General features: G+C 41.1%; 1 protein-coding gene across 5 annotated transcripts in view; it reads right to left on the bottom strand.

Annotated features, from left to right (window-relative positions):
- The window catches only part of SKIL (SKI like proto-oncogene), a 29,625-nt gene extending 11,570 nt beyond the window's left edge, over positions 1-18,055 (bottom strand). The window contains exons 1-4 of one of the 5 annotated variants that reach the window (XM_047730328.1): positions 17,626-18,048; positions 15,978-16,037; positions 14,250-15,311; positions 545-642 (exon numbers count right to left, since the gene is read on the bottom strand). In XM_047730328.1, coding sequence (XP_047586284.1) covers positions 545-642; positions 14,250-15,287 — 1,136 coding nt within the window. In that variant the 5' untranslated portion in view covers positions 15,288-15,311; positions 15,978-16,037; positions 17,626-18,048. Of the gene's footprint in view, positions 1-544; positions 643-14,249; positions 16,038-17,625 lie in introns of all 5 variants that reach the window. The other 4 variants (XM_047730317.1, XM_047730336.1, XM_047730306.1 and 1 more) reach the window with 4 other exon arrangements.
- Between the last annotated feature and the right edge of the window lie 1,430 nt (positions 18,056-19,485).

The following is a 19,485-nucleotide window of genomic DNA, read 5'->3' as shown; positions in this document are numbered from 1 at the left end:
AAGACTTACTTCAAACACAACAGGAATGGTAGAAACTGTGCAAATGTAAATAAGACTGAGATTCTTCATCACCATGTTTGAGGGGAATATATATCTACAGCACTAAAAATCTAGAAATCAATAAACAGTTTATCATCTAAGGTGCATTTTTATTAAAACTATGAAACTGGATTTTGAGGGATGTGGCTACTATAAAAGCTTCTAAGTTTCAAAAAATTTGAAAAACACCAAAATTGCATACCAAACTCCTGAAGAGTTGGTTTACCTCTTATAGGGAAGCAAGGAAATTAAAGGAAAACTTCCAGGGGTAGGGGGAGGGTGATTGGAAAACTTCCAATTTTTACTTTAGGGTGAAAAGGAAATGACATATTTCTAGAAAGAACATAAAAACATCAAGAAAAGGTTATCTCAAATATTCAATGCAATTTACAATTCATTTAACAAGCCTAAAACTAAAAAATGAATTCCCAGGAACTAGAACAGTACCTGACATATAGATGTTGAATAAATGAATGAACAAACAAATGAGCCAATACCCACTTACCTGGGGTGTAAAAATGAATGTGTCTGAGCAACATGCTCACTCTCCTGCTTTATAACAGGGTACCATGACTGTAATTCCATTCCTGATGGTGTATCTATCTGTAGAAAAATGCAGAAGGGACAAAATTCATTGAGGGAAGATGTGATGGTTAATTTTTTGTGTCAGCTTGACAGGGCCAGTACATGTCTCTGGAGAACCTTAATAAAAGGTACATTATTGAGAGTCCTCTACTAACAAGGCAGCCTTCCCTTAAAGTACCAAATCTAGTCACTCAAAATTATGTGAATTATCCTATCACAGAAACGACTTCAGTATGCATATTAACATGGACTACCAAAAACGATTTCATAAAATTTCATACTAAGGAATCTATTTTTAAAATCCATTATAAGGGCATTTGGGTGGCTCAGTCAGTTAAGTGTCTGTGTTCAGCTCAGGTAATGATCCCAGGATGCTGGGATCAAGTCTGACATCATCAGAGTCCAGTATCGTTGGGGCTCCCAGCTCAGCTCAGCAGGGAGTCTGCTTCTCCCTCTCCCTCTGCCCCTCCCTCCGCTTGTGCGCTTGCTCTCTCTACCCAATAAATAAAAATCTTTTTAAAAAAAATTAAATAAATAAACAAATAAATAAATAAATAAATAAAAATAAAATCCATTTTAAATAGTACCTTGCAAATGTACAGCATCGGTAAGTGCGGATTCTTCTTGCTGTGACAATCAGCTAGAATGTTCCCCTTCCCTACTGTACTTGTTAGTGGATTAGATAACATTCTATAGCAATAAATACTTTGCCAGGGGAGAGATGTCACTAAGATGGCAACACAGGTTGTTCTTGACTTCATACCCCTTCACAAGAGAAACAACATCTATTAAAGAACAAGATACCATGAAGAGAATTCTGTAACATGGGAGTGTGGAGTTGGTGAGGCTGAAGCACCCCACCGCACCTCAGAGACACCACACCTCATAAGACAAACTGCATTACAAGGATGGATGTTAACTGAACCTACTGTGTTAATCACTTCACAATATATGTAAATCAAACTATCACGCTGTATGCCTTACACTCATACAGTGATTACGTTATTTCTCAATAACACTGGAGGGGAAAAAATGTGGACAGATAAATAGGTAGATTTATAATAAAAGATGTATGGTGAAATGTTAAAAAAAAAAAAAGAAAGAAAGAAAAAACAAAAATTAGAAAGACAAGGGAACCTAGTTCAGAGCCTCACAGAGTAACTTGAGTGGAGAAGACAGGGTACAACATCCAGAAAGACCAAGGCAAATCAAGTCTGCAGGTCAGAGAAAGCTGCCCAGAAAAAACTCTACAGATCTGAGGTGAAGGATCCACCTCAAGAATTCAGCATAGCACCTGAGCAGCACTCGCTCATGAGGAAACTCCTCAAAGCTGAGTCCTGCCTTTCTCTGGACAGCTGATATGGTCACTGATACAATGGAGGTAAAGAGCTGTGGAGTCCAAAGGAGTAGCCATTTTATCCTAACATGGTAAACTCAAATGGCCATTATTCATTCCACAGCTCTCTACCAACTTGGCTGAAACACTGATGGGACTGCATTGCACATTTTACCTTCCCTCCACACAGTCTCACCTCCACTTCCTTCCTTTAGCAGGCAAAAAACAACTCCCCAACAAACATCTTACACACCCAAAAAAACCCACAAAAAACACAAAACTTCGCCAGGCTAAACTTGAAATTACTTTGCTTGCTAACACTTATTGGTAAAACACATTTCCTCATAAACTACACATGTGAATAAAGGAAAAGAAGAAGGTCACTGGCTACTTAATGAACATCTTAATGAACATCTGATAAGAACCTGATAAGAATCTGATAAGAACTTTATAAACCCTACTTACTTCTAACAATTACTCCTTCATTAAGTAGGTATCGTTAACTCCATTTTACAGATTAGTAAACTGAGGTTCAGAAACTGAAAAAGAAAAGAATAACCTGTGACTACGAACTTCTCCCTTATTTTGGTTTGTTTTATATGGCCTCTCCACTACCACCAACCACCAGCACCATTATGCACATGCACAGTATTTCAAATCACAATAATGACCCTGTTATTTTGGGAAAAGAGTATCTTAAAGGGGGAACAAGACTCACATAGTAGAGGAGGGAGCTAAAAGGACATAAGGTTTGGGTGAGCAACAAAGACAGGAGGTTAATGGACAACCCCAATGGAGTAAGAGAGGATGGAATTGAGACTGAGATAAAGGAAAGATGACACAAAAACGAAAGCTGGATATTCCTCTGAACGTCTCCAGTCCCTTCTGCAACTAGGTAAGATGTGAGAGAAATGACATCCTCATCCAATAATCCATAAACACAGCACTCAGGGGACCCCCTGAGTACCCCCATTCCTGGGATCCTGCCCCACCCGCATTGGGCTTCCTGCTCAGTAGGGACTCTGCTTCTCCCACCTCTGCCCTTTCCCTAACCCCCCACAACAAGCTCTCTCAAATAAATACAATCTTTAAAAACAAAAAAACTCATAATCCAGATCAACTATTCTAAATAAGTTCAGAATCTGAGGCAAAATCAAATGCTTATTCAGAAAATAAGCCTATCACTTGTTCACACAGTTTCTCAACCTATAGCCCAGTTCTACAAGTAAATTAGAAAGGGTGGATGCCAGGCGACAGCTGATAGCCTAAAGAGAGGAGAATTACAAGATCCAAACACAAAACCTGATTCAAAAAGCAAGACAATCTGAGGGCTTTATCATAGGCCAGGGCAAGTAATTTAATATATCTCAATTGTCCCCTACCTTCATCACAACACAGTACAGTAACTGATGTTTAAGAAGTCTTGAGTTAACATGACATAGTTATAGTCTATATTTATATGAGATATAAATAGTACACTGTATACATGTACACCATAACTATATACCTACCACATAGACTGAAAACTAAGACATTTTAGAATGCATTAAAAAGGTTAAAGTTTGGGGCGCCTGGGTGGCTCAGTGGGTTAAAGCCTCTGCCTTCAGCTCAAGTCATGATCCTAGGGTCCTGGGATTAAGTCCTGGATCGGGCTCTCTGCTCAGCAGGAAGCCTGCTTCCCTTCCTGTCTCTGCCTGCCTCTCTGCCTACTAGTGGTCTCTTGTCTGGCAAATAAATGAATAAAATCTTTAAAAAAAAAAAAAAAGTTTAAGTTTTGTGGTTTTTTTAAGATTTTATTTATTTCGCAGAGAGATAGAGCACAAGTAGGCAGAATAGCAGTCAGAGGGAGAAAGACTGAGCAGGGAGCCTGAACTGAGCAAGGGGCCTGATATGGGGCTCAATCCCAAGACCTTGGGATCGTGACCTGAGCCGAAGGCAGACGCTCAACTGACTGAGCCACCCAGGTGCCCCAAAGGTTAAAGTTTCAAAAAAACACGTCTATAAAGAGTAGCTTCCTCATCCAGAAAACTCACTTATGCAGAACATTTTTCACCACAACACTGTATAACCGGAGGTGTTTACAAGCATGGATAAGCTCACTCTAACAGATCAATGAAATAAAACATCAGCTTGAGTTAAATGAGAATTTCTTTTCTAGAAGTCATTTGTTAAACTCATTATTTAGAAAATAAAGCTCCACTTTAAATCACTTTTATATCCAAAATAATTCTAGATGTACTGCCCAAGATACCAACTGTTTCCAGAAATTTTAAATTCAAATTACTAAAATTCACTTATATATTCAAACTTTTTTCGATTATAAGCTGGAATCCCCAATCTTCAAAATAGCAAGTTCTAAACTTCTTCACCCAAAGATCTTGACTTGAAATCTGACTCAGTATTTAAAAAAAAAACTGACTCAATTTTGATCACATTTCAAAACTCTACAGCTTGATTTGTATAAGTTTTACTTTTATTCATGAGCCAAACTCAGCGTATCTTCTACTTCTCGGTCTTTAAACTTCAGATGTAAATAACGGCTAGCATTTTAAACATCCACCCCTCTCTAATTTCTGTCCTTTCCTTTCTAATCTCACCCTATCCTACTAACAAAATCAAAATCAAGAAATTCTAAAGAAACCTTCCTTAAAGATCACTTAGTGTAGTCCCCTAGTCAATGTCTGAATTCCCCATTCAAAATCCCTAACAAGGGGACGCCTGGGTGGCTCAGTTGGTTAAGCAGCTGCCTTCGGCTCAGGTCATGATCCCAGCGTCCTGGGATCGAGTCCCACATCGGGCTCCTCGCTCATCAGGGAGCCTGCTTCTCCCTCTGCCTCTGCCTGCCACTCTGTCTGCCTGTGCTTGCTCTCTCTCCCTCTCTCTCTCTGACAAATAAATAAAATCTTTAAAAAAAAAAAAAAAAATCCCTAACAAGAAGCTATCCAGCCTCTGCTTCGACTGCAGCTTGAGGTCAAGGACCAACTTCCTTACTTTTGTATTTTCAGTACCTAGCACCATGCCTGACATATAGTAGGAACTAATAAATATTTTCTGAATGAATTCTGAATGACAGCTTAGCTCATTAATTCCCAGAGTGGCCTTTTATCAGGTTACTCAGCTACCCTGAAACTGAGAAGACAGTTTCTTTCACACTCAATATCCTTCTACTCCATGAGGTACCAAAGAAGCCCAACCATCTCTGGGTTATATTTTTAGAATCAGATCTACAAATTAAATAATATAAATGATAGGGAAATGTACAACACTGACCATGATAAACTGTTGGGATTTAATTTTATCCAACATGTGGTAAGCCATAAACACATTTAGAACAACTTATCCTAACTGTGTGTTAAAGACAATTAAGAAAAACACATATTATACAACAGAACATTCACAGGCATGCCAGATTTTCTCATCTATTCTGCATTTGTGTCAACATACAAATTAGGTCTTCAAAAAAAGAACAATATAATGAAATGGCACAGCAGTAATGCTAGCACTGATCAGGAATAAAAATTAGATACCAAGATACAAGCATCTATTCCCTCTTATCTTACCTTTAAATGTAGGAAAACTTTATTCACTTTGTATATTTAAACATTAAAATAGAATACCTTACATTACTTGGCAAAGGAGAGAAATAGATCACTTAGTATCTTAAGTTGGAGTCTTAAACATTTTAAAATGCTTTTATTGCCCACCAAGTTTAGAACTTGCTATTTTATTGCCCATCATTATCTATCACAAAATGGAACAGATGGCATCCTTATCCAAAACACATAAGAAAATTTTCAGACACATTATTTCAAAGGTTCTTTCTCTAAGTCATAAAATAATGTCTATGAAAGCAAATTTTAAACAATCCCAAAATGTACAGAAGAATTCATCTTAAATAAGTAAAAATCAGGAAATGTTTTATGAAAGTTTCTCTAAATTTCGACTGCGTTATGTACACATGAACCTTTGACAGTCAGACTTCCTAATAAAGAACAACTGTATTTTGGTAGTACAATGCTTATTAGTCTCACAATTACAAATAATTCAGAGAACTTGATTTCATTCACAAAAATAAATAAATAAATAAATATTTAGTTGCCACTTTCTAGACACAAAATAATCCCACCCACTCGGCACTATTCATATAGAAACCCAATTCATACTTAAATCAATCAATCAATCAATCAATCAAAACCCTTTATAATTCCTAGACTTATCTCTGATAATAAGCTTTGCTTTTAGGTGGCACTCCAGTTTTTAATTACAGTATCAGATTAACACTATCTTTAATGAATGACAAATATTAATGAACTAAAGAAATCAAGGCAATACCTCAACATATTGGTGAGACTTCCAAATATCACCAAAAATCAGAATTAAATTTTTTTAAATATGTGGAAAAATTATTTTTAAATACAGAACTTAGAAAGAGCTATAAAAGATGTAGATTAATTTTTACATTGTGGTGTTCAGAAGACAGTAAGCATCCAAAGAACTAACAGACTGGTAAATTTAACAGGTTACCTAATGATGTGCTTATATAAGAAGTAATACATAATGCATATTAAATTATCATTACTTTGTACAAGCCCAACATAAATCATTAGCAACCTTACTAAACACATGACTGAATACATAGCTAAGCAACAGCTCCTTAGGTATAAAGTGAATATACCTGTCAGGGTCTTCTTACTGTGTTATTATAATACTAAGACATTCAAGTGGCCAGTAAGAGACTGCAGAAGGACACAAAGACACCCTACCACACAGCTGCCAACAACTTACTCAAAGAAACTCAATCTCTCACTAAAGGATCAGCTTTCCTCAATACTTCCAACATGTTGTGAATGAGTGTTTCAACAACTGAAACAGGAATAGTGTTACAAGTAGCAAATAGCTACTTGGAGAGATTTTTAAGGCTTAGTCTTGTGCCTTGCTTCCTTGTAATTATTCAAATTTATCAACCCAATGAAAACTGAAACAATAATGGCACTAACTGCCCAAAAACAGATCTTCAGGAGTAATAGGAATGTCTGCTACTCCCCCACACTGAAAGATACCACATATCTCACAAAGCCAATTTTAAGTTTAAAGTGCTGAAAAATGCTCATCGGAAAAGCAAAGTCTCACATTTTTATAATGTGCAACTATTATCTTAAATCCTTTATGGAAGCAAAACCATGTGAAGTCCATGTGAAGTAGCATGGTATCACGCCCATTACAATGTGAAGGAAAAGGAGCAAACTGATAAAAAGTCCTGTTAATAAAATCCTGGTACTTTTAAAAATAATTTAAGTTTATTTATTTATTTAAGTAATCTCTACACCAAATGTGGGGCCTGAGATCAAGAGTCACATGCTCCTCCAACTGAGCCAGCCAGGAACCCCTAAAAATAATATTTTTTATATTGGAATTCTACAGTGTCCAATCCATTTAATATTACAATAACTTAGCAATCTCCATGTCATATACATCTTTTCACTAAAATATCTGTATAAATCTAAGATTTTGTTTTTCTATCCCATTTCAGCATACATGCTTTCAAAAAATGATCTCAGATTATTTTGGTCTTGAATTAATGCATATTGACAATATCAAAATGTAGATTAATTTTATTATATGCAACATAGTCCATTTTTTATTTTACTCTATTTCATTTTATTTGAATGCTGATGGCCCACTAAATTGATTTCATAACCCTCCTGGCCCTTCTCAACTGGGGTTCTCAAGAGACAAGCCCAAATGCCGCAAGGCATCCATTGTACGCAATGAATTAACTTCACTCCAAAGCATTTAGAAGGGTACTATATACCATCTTTGGAAGAACTGAGGAAACCATTACTCAGATAATTTTCTGTAGGGCTTAATTCTCCCCTCCTGGCAGCCCAGATGAAAAAGGCTGAATGAATGAAAAATTGCAATCTGAAAAACCTTGCTCCAAGTGAACTGTCTAAAAACAAGTCCAGGGCGCCTGGGTGGCTCAGTGGGTTAAGCCGCTGCCTTCAGCTCGGGTCATGATCTCGGGGTCCTGGGATCGAGTCCCGCGTCGGGCTCTCTGCTCAGCAGGGAGCCTGCTTCCCTCTCTCTCTCTCTCTCTGCCTGCCTCTCTGTCTACTTGTGATCTCTGTCAAATAAATAAATAAAATCTTAAATAAATAAAATCTTAAAAATAAAAACAAGTCCAAAAGTATTATTTCAACAACTGGTCCTGTATTTAATAACACCTGTGTACTGTGCAGGTGCTTTTGCACAGATTTACAAAGCATTACATATGTAAAGGAATTATCACTCTATGCTGCAAGTATGAAATTTTCTTTTCTTTGCACTTGTTTAGGATTTACTACAATGAGCCTATACTGTTTTAATAATCACACCAAAAAAACTTTTTAACATGGAATAAAAGCCGTAGTGTTACCAAAATAAACTGTAGTGAGTTTCCTAAACTTTTGTATTCCTTGTCCCCATAACACAAAATATGCACTTTCAGTGTTATTTGAAATCTCAAAATAAATTCAATACCATAAATAAAAACAAAATGCTACTTTGCTTTAAAACTAACCCTGGTTTTCTCCTTGAAAATCACTGGTAACTTTATAGGGCTAGTAAAACTTTTCATTCAGTTATTCAAACCTTTATTAAACATCTACCACATTCTAGATTCAGAAACTAGAAGATAAATTCCTGCCCTCAGGGGCCTGCATTTAGTCTTTACGTACATATTTCTGTGACCCACTTCTGAGTCTATAAATCAAAATGAGTTTTACAGGGCGCCTGGGTGGCTCAGTCGGTTAAGCTTAAGCAGCTGCCTTCGAAGGCTCAGGTCAAGATCTCGGGGTCCTGGGGTCCTAACACCAAGCCCAAGCCCAGGAGTTGGGCTCTCTGCTCAGTGGGAAGCCTGCTTCTCCCTCCCCTTGGCCTGCCACTTCCCCTGTTTGTACTTACTCTTTGTCAAATAAATAAAATCTTAAAAAAAAAAAAAAAGCAACTTTACATTTTTTCTAGTCATTCTTCTTTCTGCCTAGCATGGGGCTGTAATACTTTATTTAGTGATTGAGGCAAACCGCAGCTTAAAAAAAGGTTTAGAATTTAATTATATATTTTCTTTTTTTACTTTCTGTAGTCTAATAAAACCCTTACGTTTTTTATGTATGAACCTTCATTAGACTAAAATTCTGCTTGTGGACAAAATACAGGTTCCTGCCATTCCTAAAGCTATTCCCAAACTAGTTCTACCTCTTTACTTGAACAAACTGGGTTCTGGCTCCATAGTTTCCTCTCCCAGAATTCTAAAGGAACTGAAATTAACCCAATTCTTGATTCCCTCCTTGTTCTTCCAATGGCATAAATTATGACATGTGCACAACTATGAGAAAACACTTTTGGTTGCCTCCACACTGATTCAGGCGTGCCCTTTTTCTTCTTCCTTGAAGTTTCTCAATTTTTTTCTCATTTCTCAGACCAAAAAGAATAAACTTCTAAGTTTTTTATCAAAGCCTTTTTAAAAATGTTAACATTTATAACTGTTTTACTATTTGTTAGTGGTAAAAACAAATATAGGCTCTGTATTTTCTAAACCATAAGGGGGCACTATTCCCAAAGCCATTCTAAAGATTTAACAGTCCTTAACACAATTCTTGTAACAGACCTGTTTCACACTTTTCTTCTTGCATAACTTTGTTTTAGTAAGTAAATATCCAATTTGTATAATTACTGTGTACAAATAACGAAGAGTGAGATACATCTGAACCCAATACTCAGTTATTTTATTTGTATTAGAAATTACCACCAAATCTGTCCCAACTATTACTAGAACACATTTTGACTCAACACTACTGTTTGTAGTTGCCCATTCTCTCAAGTGTATTTCCTCACTTCATTTAGGTTTGGAATAAGAAACGCACTTCCTCAACAGAAGAAACAGTTTACAAGATGGGAAAATTTTTTTCTACTATTACTATTATTCCAATGAACTGAAAGTAATGATGAACTGAAAGTAAAATGCAAAACTAAAAGTAGTAAAATATTTAATGGGTTTTAAGAAACAATTTTGTTGATACCTTTAGGTCATCTATTTGCAACACAGACAATCTGTAGGGTTTTTTCCCCCTAGGCAGAATAAAACCATATTATATGACTTAAAGAGTAGCCAAGTCTAAATGTTAGAAAGCTAAATTTTAATTTAAAAAAAAAATATATCAGGGCATGGGGCACCCAAGTGGCTCAGTCCCTTAAGCAAATGACTCCTGGTTTCCTCTCCCATCATGATCTCATGGGTTGTGGGATGGAGCCAGACTCTGGCTCCACGCTCAGCAGGGAGTCTGCTTGGGATTCTCTCTCCCGGTGCCCCTCCCCACCCCTTGCACACAGGTGCACATGCCCTCACATGTGCACACACACTCTCTACCTAAAATACATAAATCTTAAAAAAAAAAAAAAAAAAGGCATAAGGGCATACACCATCTTAAAGATTGTCAGCCACATTCTGTAACAGTAAAGAACCACCTATGACTACAAGTGGACTTTTCTAGTGTGCTTAAAAATAATCTTAAGTAAGTATCACCCTTCAAATTTTATTTACAAATAACCAATTTGCAAGGTGTCTGGATGGCTCAGTCGGCTAAGCATCCCACTCATGATTTTGACTCAAGCCATGATCTCAGGATCATGGAATCAATCCCTGCATCGGGCTCCAGGCTTGGCATGGAGTCTGCTTGGGATCCCTTTAGATTCCCTCTGCCTCTCTCCCCACTCACACGAGCTCTCTTTCATTCTCTCAAATAAATAAAATCTTTTTAAAAAAATGGGCAATTTGCTTAGCAACCTTTTTTTCCATAGACAAAAATGTACGAACAACAAAATCAGACTTAGATCAAATAAATAATAATCACTGAAGATTTAGAAAAGAAATATGACATTCTTGCATACATTCACACACTGTAAAATACAAGAACCATATTTCTAACAAAAAGTTCTGGTGATATAAAGAAATAAATAGTTTAAGAACACCATTTTGCAAAGCCACCTAGGCAGTTCTAAAATCAAATGTGTTTCTTGTCATGACCTGAGCAATAAAGAGTTCAAAATATACCTTTAATTTCTACATAGAGCCAGTTCCTCCTTAGAACACTGACCTTATACCACTTATTTTGCCCATCTAAATATGGCTACTATGCAAATTAAATGTAGTTATTAGTCATGCAAATAGTTCGGTGATCATTACTAATATAATTTCCATCCTTGGAAATAATTTAACAGTTGCTACATTTCAATCAACTCCCTATTGAGTTTCCTAATTTTGTGTTTTAATCTAAAACAATACTTTGACTACATTAACTATATAAACATTTTGATTGAATTACATTAGTATTCATACTAAACATAAGGTTCTTTATATGAGAGGTTAATTTATTTAGTATACTCTACTATTTAAAAAAAAAAGCTTGTCTTGACTTTTCAAACACGCTTCCTCTGGGTCTATTTGGTTTGTTTGGCAACCAACTCACTGGCTCAGAGAAGATAATAAAAAATGTTCCCCAGTCAAGCAGATCTCCTCCCAGTTAAATACCTGAGTTGTTAATTCAAGTTAATACAGAGTTTATGAACCAATATACTAAGAGAAATTAATAAGAAAACTTAATGTTTCTCAAAATTAAGTTTCTACTACTAAGTTTGCTTTAGGAAAAAGCACTGAAAATTACTAGATGTCAAGTCAGAAGAAATGCATTTGACTCCTCATTCTACCACCCAGTAAGTTATACAACCAGGAACATGTGACCCATCTGGGACTGGTTTCTCATGAGAAACCTCACTCACAGACCTTCAAGCAAGAACTACCTCACAAAGTTTTAAGGAGTAAATTTTCAAAATATGAAGTGGCAAGCACAATAAACCACTTAAGTATGTATTACACGTGAACCGAAAAAGACCTCTTTCTTAAAGATTTGATTGCTAGAAATTTTAAATTCCATTAAATTGCTTAAAATTCACATAAATTGGAAGAAATACACCAAAACAATGAAGTAAATCCTGCAAAAAGGTAACACAGCCAAAAGGTGGGGGGGGGAATCTCACATCTTCCTCCCCCCCAAATTATTCAAATTAGTAATTTCTGAGACAATAAAGGACTACAACCAGATGAAGAATGGTTTCCTTTTTACCCAAACCCTAGTACATTCAGTTTCAGTTAAGTAAATTGATCATCTTCTTCTTTTTAGCCTTTATCTTGGTTCTCAGATGTTCTTTTCTCACAAACATAGAGCAGAAATATCAGGCAAAGGAGTTTATCCCAAAAATGCTTATGTCAGGGGCACCTGGGTGGCTCAGTGGGTTAAAGCCTCTGCCTTCCGGCTCAGGTCATGGGTCCTGGGATTGAGCCCCACATCGGGCTCTCTGGGCTCTCTGCTCCGCAAGGAGCCTGCTTCCCTTCCTCTCTCTCTGCCTGCCTCTCTGTCTACTTGTGATCTCTGTCAGATAAATAAATAAAATCTTTTTTTAAAAAAATGCTTATGGGGACGCCTGGGTGGCTCAGTTGGTTAAGCAGCTGCCTTCGGCTCAGGTCATGATTCCAGTGTCCTGGGATCGAGTCCCGCATCGGGCTCCTTGCTCAGCAGGAGCCTGCTTCTCCCTCTGCCTCTGCCTGCCATTCTGTCTGCCTGTGCTTACTCTCTCTCCCTCTCTCTAAAAAAAAAAAAAAAAAAAAAAAAAAAAAAAATGCTTATGTCAGAGCAATGAAGACTGGAACAAGGACAGCCAGCAAATAATGTGGTCACCTACGGACAGGTAAGGGTAGAGCCCCTAATTAGCTAAAGGCAAGATATCATAAATATCAAAAGGGCATTCCACATTTAGAGAATTTCCAAGCACAAGCCTCAGCGTGGGACCAATCCAGCTGTAAGCAAGTCCAGCAATTTGAGAAGTGGCTTGAAGTCAATCCTGCTTCAAAAATCAGTCAATAACTGCACATGAACAATATAAACTTATCTAGGAGCCACAGGCAAGGAACTCCAAAGCGCTGACCCTTTGGAAGCAGCAAGTAGCAAACTCTCCTGAATTGGAGTCTAAAATTACCTTCTTGAGCTTCAGAAGCAAATCGCAGTTTTAAAACTAAACTAAATTTCCCTCAAAACCTTAAAGGTACTATAATAAAGCACTCAACACCAAATCTAGCCCAAGCTCTAATGTTGCTGTGAATAAGCTTCAGACATTTAATACGCCTCATTCATTTCTTCTGTGAAGTAGAAAAGGCAGAGATTATTTCAAGAAATAAAACTAATAGTGGAAAATTAGATTCTTAAGATGAAACATGGCCAATCTTTTGTTGTAGGAATCAAATAAAATTATGTATGTAAAGGCTCAAGAACAATGTTTGCCACGTTGTAAGTATTAAACAGTGCTAGCTAGTATACTGGTTTTAATCAAGTAGAAAAATATATATAAAAATCAGATCAACAAACTGGATATTTAATAACTCATATCTTGTTTTACCTAGACATTCAAACTCTTAGAATGAAAATCTTAAATACCAAATAATGTGGTGGATACATAATGTTTAAGATCTCTTTGCTGACAGGTTTTTACACTAATATTTAGTTAAAATAATCTTTTTATTCTAGCTGTCATTTTTTTTTAGCTGTCAGTTTTTTAAAGTTATTTCTTTCTTTAAAGAAAAAAAACCTTCCTTACTAGAACCACAAATTCTTCAGATAAATCTTCCTTATCCATTTATTTCCAATACCGAATAGCCAGATATAGAAATAATGTCAGAAATCCAAGATCTGCCTTTGAAAAATGCTGTTTGAAGCCCACAACCAGAATTGTTTTGGCTAGCTATTATACCATTTGCAAATGGAAATAACACCAAAGTGTAAATTATCTTGAGTCCTAGGACAACAGATCTAGTCATCAAAAAGCAGGATGTGTGAAAAAGAAAGAGAACATGACTTGAGAAAGAAGCCCCAAATCCTCCACTCCCTGGCTATATAATCTTGGGAAAGCCACTTGATCTCTGAGCCTCATTCTCTTTATCTGTAGAATGGGAATAATCCTAATTCTTGCAACAGGTTGTTCGATCTTCCAAATGAGCACACACACAGGAAAGCATTTTATAGCCTAAAATGTGTAATACAAACATTACGCATTACATAGATCAGTATTTTTTGTTATTGTTGCATTAGCAGCAACAGTTTCTTAATGCACAGGTTAAGTAATAGTCTAAATATAGAATTGATTTCAAAGTAAACCACTGCCATTATTCAAAATTACTATTTAAAAAAGCAAAAACAAAACTTGCCTTGGATTGAGTTCTCTTTCCATTTCTCATGCTAAATTTCTCCTTCATTTCTTCTAAAATTATTTTCAGTTTCTTTTCTTCAGGTGTCCCTAAGTATTTCTGGTTCACATGAAGATAGCAATGCCATTTGGCTGACTCAAAGCCCCAGTGACAAGTCCTTTTGTCAGGTGACCTGTGAGAATGCATCACAAAAGTCTGGGGCGCAAACATTCCACAGCACTCCAGACACTGAATACAGGGAGCATCGGGCTGAACATAAAACTGGGGTGCAAATAGACCCTGACATTTGCCCAAGCATTCGTGTTCCACTTCAAAGGCACTGCCAGTTTCCTTTAACTGGGCCAATGAGTTTTTAGCAGGAAGTACACTACCATTTTGAGGAAAAGTGCGGGGCCGCAATAAAGCATTACATAGTCTTTGTGCATCAGTTAATGTGATCAGCCCACAGGATGGGGCATTGAATGGAAGTATTCCCAGGACCTTTAAGATATGAAGCTGGTCTGAAGTACACCGTGAACAATAGATGTACAATTCATCACACACTGTATTTATTTGCTGGAGTGAAAATTCTCGGAGAACCGAATTTAAGACTTGGGGCAAACAGAGTCTCTTTTCTCCTCCAACCTGAAAGCAAGAAATAGACTCTCCTTCCAACACAGTCTGGGTGAGTTCTGTGGAGCTATCAGAAGGGATGAGCAGTGGGCCAGGAAGAACCTGAGGAGATGGAAGAGGCAGAAATACAGTAGGTGACATGCTTTCTTGGGAATATCGAGCAGAAAATGCTGCTGGTCCACCCAGGGAGCTCTGACTACTTAAATGGAATTGCGCCAAAGTGTGTTTCAAACTGGGATTTAAATGTAAAGGTTCAGGCACAGAGGCACAGGTTCGCTTGACATGTTCCCCATCAGTTTCCATTGGCACTTCATAGTCATCCAAGTGTTCCTTCTTTACTGCTGGCATCTTGTTGATCATCATTTTCCCATTTGCGTGGATGTCTGTCATCATTTTTTTCACTGGAGGGCCGCCATCATCTCCCATCCCATTCAGTTTTTTATTTGTGCCCTGAACCAAGGAAAAATTTGTCTGTAGGTTTGCCATGGCTAAAAACTGTTGTGTTAAATAAATAAGTCTGAAATTTGCATTGTTCTTTAGTCACTCATTTGAAGAGAGAAAAGCAATGTATATCAATACTTATGGCAATTTACTCTCATAGAAAATTTAAATTTTCAAAGAGAAATCTCCCTAAATTACTCAATAGATTTTGTAACTTTATTTTGCTCTGCTTCTACTCTAGTATAATTTCACTGCCAGTGCTATAAACTTTCTTCTTTTGTCTCTAATAATAAGAATATAATTGTGAGGCACACCTCTGAGGAAGCCTTTTTTTTTTTAATTCTTCAAATATATACATTAAAATAAACTTATCAATTCTCTTTGTTCAAGAAGTCCAGAATCAATGCAATGGTTTGCTTTGGTTTTAAGCAAAACATGTGAAAAGCTTATGTGATTACTTGTGTCATAAACTCTAGACACAAACACAGATCAAAATGTCACATCCAAATTTAGGTTTTGGCACCAAAGACACCAAAAAAGGGGGAACAAAAGATATCTTCTCTAAAAGTGATGATCTTGTTGGTCTGTGTTAACAAACTGAAGGCTTGTATAAATCCTTGCACCAGTAAGAAGAGCTTCTGACTCCACTTGAACTTCTACCGTTAAAAATGATACCTAAAGAAAAACTGCCCAGGGAATCTTCATGGATTACTGTTCATTCTTCTTTTAATTAATCTAGAAGAGAGCGGGGTGGGGAGAGTTACATTTGAATTTGCTCCAGAGGCCGAAGGGTTGGTTTGAAACTAGTTTCTTAATCTTATACCCAGTTCAATTTTACCAAAGGTGACACTTGAGCAATTTCTTCAAATCTAACACCAGTTAGATAGAAGAACTTCATTTAAACAGGAAAGCAATTTGGAGAATGAGTAAAGGGGGCAATAATATCCCTCAAAAGGGAAAGGGCTACCTCAACTGAGAATAGGGAGAACCTTAAGTAGATCATCTCACCCAAAATTCAGTACCAGAGGCTTTCTCAGTTATGCCATTTTAATTATAATAATCCCTTACTACATCTCTTTATATAAAAAATATATACCAGTTTCATCCCCCCAAAAAATCAGATACGAGTTAACATATCTACCATATGAAACTAAGTTACAATTTTAAGTGCATTAATTCACCTGGTCGGTGTATGCTATTTTTCTGGAATGACTGTAGGCAAAAATTAACTTTCCCTTTAAAAGGTGGGTGAAGTGGCTTAATGGAAGCCAAAAGCTAGACTCCACTCCTGGGAATCTCCATCCTTAACAAGACTAATCCCGGGAAAAAAACACAAGGCAGACAGACCTCACAAAGAATGCAAATGGAGGAAGAAGGAAAAAGAAAAGATTCTTCTTCCACTTCCTTCTTTTCTGAAAGAAATTCGATAAATAGAAATTTTTGCCTTCCGAACTCCCAGCAATTTACCTTAAAATATACCCTTAGGGCTACGGACCAAGGCCACTAGCCAATGTTCTGACTTTCGCCCACCACAGGAACACCTCAGCGAACGAAGGCTGAGAAAGAGGGCAGGAGGCATGACCTACAGTGGGGGAGCCCCCAACCCTGAAATCCTCAGCCCACGCAAATCCACCCACCCATCACAAACCCGAGAGGGAGGACGGAGTGGCGGCAAGGGATATGGGACGCTTAGGCTGTGCAAGGGGGGGGTGGGAAGTGGAGGAAGAGGAGTCCCCCAACCCCCACACACAGCCTCGGGACAACCCCAAGTGCCCTCCAACACTGCCCCACTGCGGGGGCCGCGGGGAGGACTGTGGAAATCCCCAGCGTACCCTCTCCCCGGGAAGTTCTCGGGTGTTACCCCAGCACCCCTACGGCTGCACCTCCCCCGCCTGCCCGGGGCCAGAAGGGAGAAGGGTCTGCGAACGGGTGGGGCGCCAAGTCGGGATCCCCGCGCCGCAGGCAGCCAACAGACGCCGGGGGCATCCCAGAGGAGTGCAGACGCGCGGCTGGGGGAGGGTGGGGGAGTGACGGGCGTCCGGGTCTCCGGGGTCCCGAAGGCTCCGGTCAAGTGCAGCGCCCTTCCTGTGTCCGCGCCCACCGCCTGGGGTTAGTGAAGCATGATCCGCCCTGGGACACCCGCCCTGCGCCCCCTGTGGCCCCGACCCCACCCGGGACCCGCGCATCCGGACCCCCGACTCCGGCCTCCGCGCCCGGAGTAGCTCGACGAGCTTTGTTAACTCCCCACTACCCCGAGCACCGCCGTCGGGCTCCCCCGAGGCCGCGCGCCCCTTGCCTCCCGCCGCGCCCGCCGCGTCCTCACCGCGAGCCGGGGGCCGCACCTGTGCCAGCCGCCGCCGCTCGCCCGCTCCCTTCGGCTGTGCCGGCGCCGCTCCGAACCCCACACACATCGCTACACACAGCCCTCTGACGTCACCGAGCCCTCGGCCCGCCCACGTCACTGCGGAGACACACGGCTTCCCGCAGACGCCGCCGCCGTCTCCGGCCGCCCGGGGGAGAGAGAGGGCGGCGGGGAGGGGGAGGGGTGGGGAACGGAGCCAGCGGCGGCACCGCGCGCGCGGCCCCGCCGGCGTCGCCGCCGCCACCGCCTCTCGGCTCCCAGCTCCTCGGGGACGCGCGCGCCGTCTGGCCTATTGTGGCTCCTTAGGGCTCCCCCCGCCCCATCGCCTCGCGCGCGCGCCCCTCCCCCCCAGGCGCGCTCCCGGCGCTCCTGGCCTCGCGCGCCGTCTGGGCGGCTGGCGCGCGGCGCTGTCTGCGGTGCACCCGGCGCAGACAGGATGTTCCCTCCCCGCCCCACCCCCACCGCCACCCTCCCTCCTTCCTTCCTCGAGTCGCCCAGCCGGCTGTCTGGGGCCGCCACCGCCCCGCCCCCGCCCCACCCGCTGCTCTGTGGTGACGGGCCAGACCCGGGGGCGCCCTGGCCGCTCCGCTGCCGCGCGACAGGGAAGGAGGGGGCAGGGCGGCCGCGCGGTGCACTGTGCGCGACCCCAGTGCCGGCAGGGCGGAGGCAGGGCCCGCCCGGCAGAGCGCCGCCGCCCGAGGTCAGGCACGGGCGACCCTCCCCCCACGAGGCCGCAGCTGGGCCGCCCCGCCCCGGAGGCAGCCGGGTGGCGGCCTCCCTGCAGCGCCCCCGGTGTGGGCCCTGCTCCCCGGGGCGCGCCGGGGCTGCCCCCCGCCCCCGCGGGGCCTCCAGCCCGCGAGCCGCCCTGCCAGCTGCCTACGCTCCGCCCCACCTCGGCGGCCCCCGCCTCGTTCAGGCGGCCTCCGCCCAGACGCCTTCCCCGGGCTGACCTCCATACGCCATCCGGCCGGGCTAGAGGGCTAGCCAAAGTTCCGGCAAAACCGAGAGAGAACATTTTTGTCCCTACTTCTCAGCCTCCCTCCTACCCCCTCCCCACTAGGCTTCTCCCTCGGTTTCAAAAGGGAGCTGGAAATTACAGGTTTCTACAGTGTTTACTGAGGGCTTATTATTTGGTTTTTGTTTTAGAAGGGAACACGAAATGAGATGAGGAAAGTTACGACCTAGGATCTTTCGGCTATGACCATCGGGCGAGCAGAGTGGTCTTCCTTGTTAGCGTTCCCAGGATATCGAATTAGCATATTAAACTCTGCCGAGTTGCTCCGTCATATTTCGAAACACCAAGAAATCCCCTTTTCTCCACCCCACCGCAAGATCAGGAACCGAAATAGTTCACCGACTTGCACTGCACAGAATTCAAAGGACTCGAGCTTGGCCTCCGGCTGTTTTTTCTTTCTTTTTTTTTTTTTCTTCTTTTTTCCCTTTTCGCCCATTTTCGTCCAGTGTCTCCTGGTTTTACTCCTTCGAGGTCGCTCCTACGGGGTCCGCATTTGGAGCTAGCCGACTGGGAATAGTCCTGTGCTCATAGATCCCCCCCCCCCACTTTTCCTCCCAGAAGGCCTACCAGAGGCTCACAAACCTCTCATTCGCCCCACTCCCACGTTCCCTTCCTTACGCCCCCCAACGTCGTGCTCCCGGGTCGTGCCCCCTCGCCCACCCCCCCCCCACCTTCCCCTCCTTGACTGCCTCCTTTGCTGAACATGAATAATTCCGCAGCACTTCCCATCTGTTATTGCCATAGAGACAGAAGCTCGGCAAAGATAATGATGTTCTGTGCAGAGCCAGTGGGGGGAGAACAGCATC

Source organism: Lutra lutra, chromosome 1 (assembly GCF_902655055.1).
Source record: "Lutra lutra chromosome 1, mLutLut1.2, whole genome shotgun sequence".
NCBI lineage: Eukaryota > Metazoa > Chordata > Mammalia > Carnivora > Mustelidae > Lutra > Lutra lutra.
Note: the sequence above shows the minus strand (reverse complement) of the source record. Positions and strands in the feature narration are given on the sequence as shown.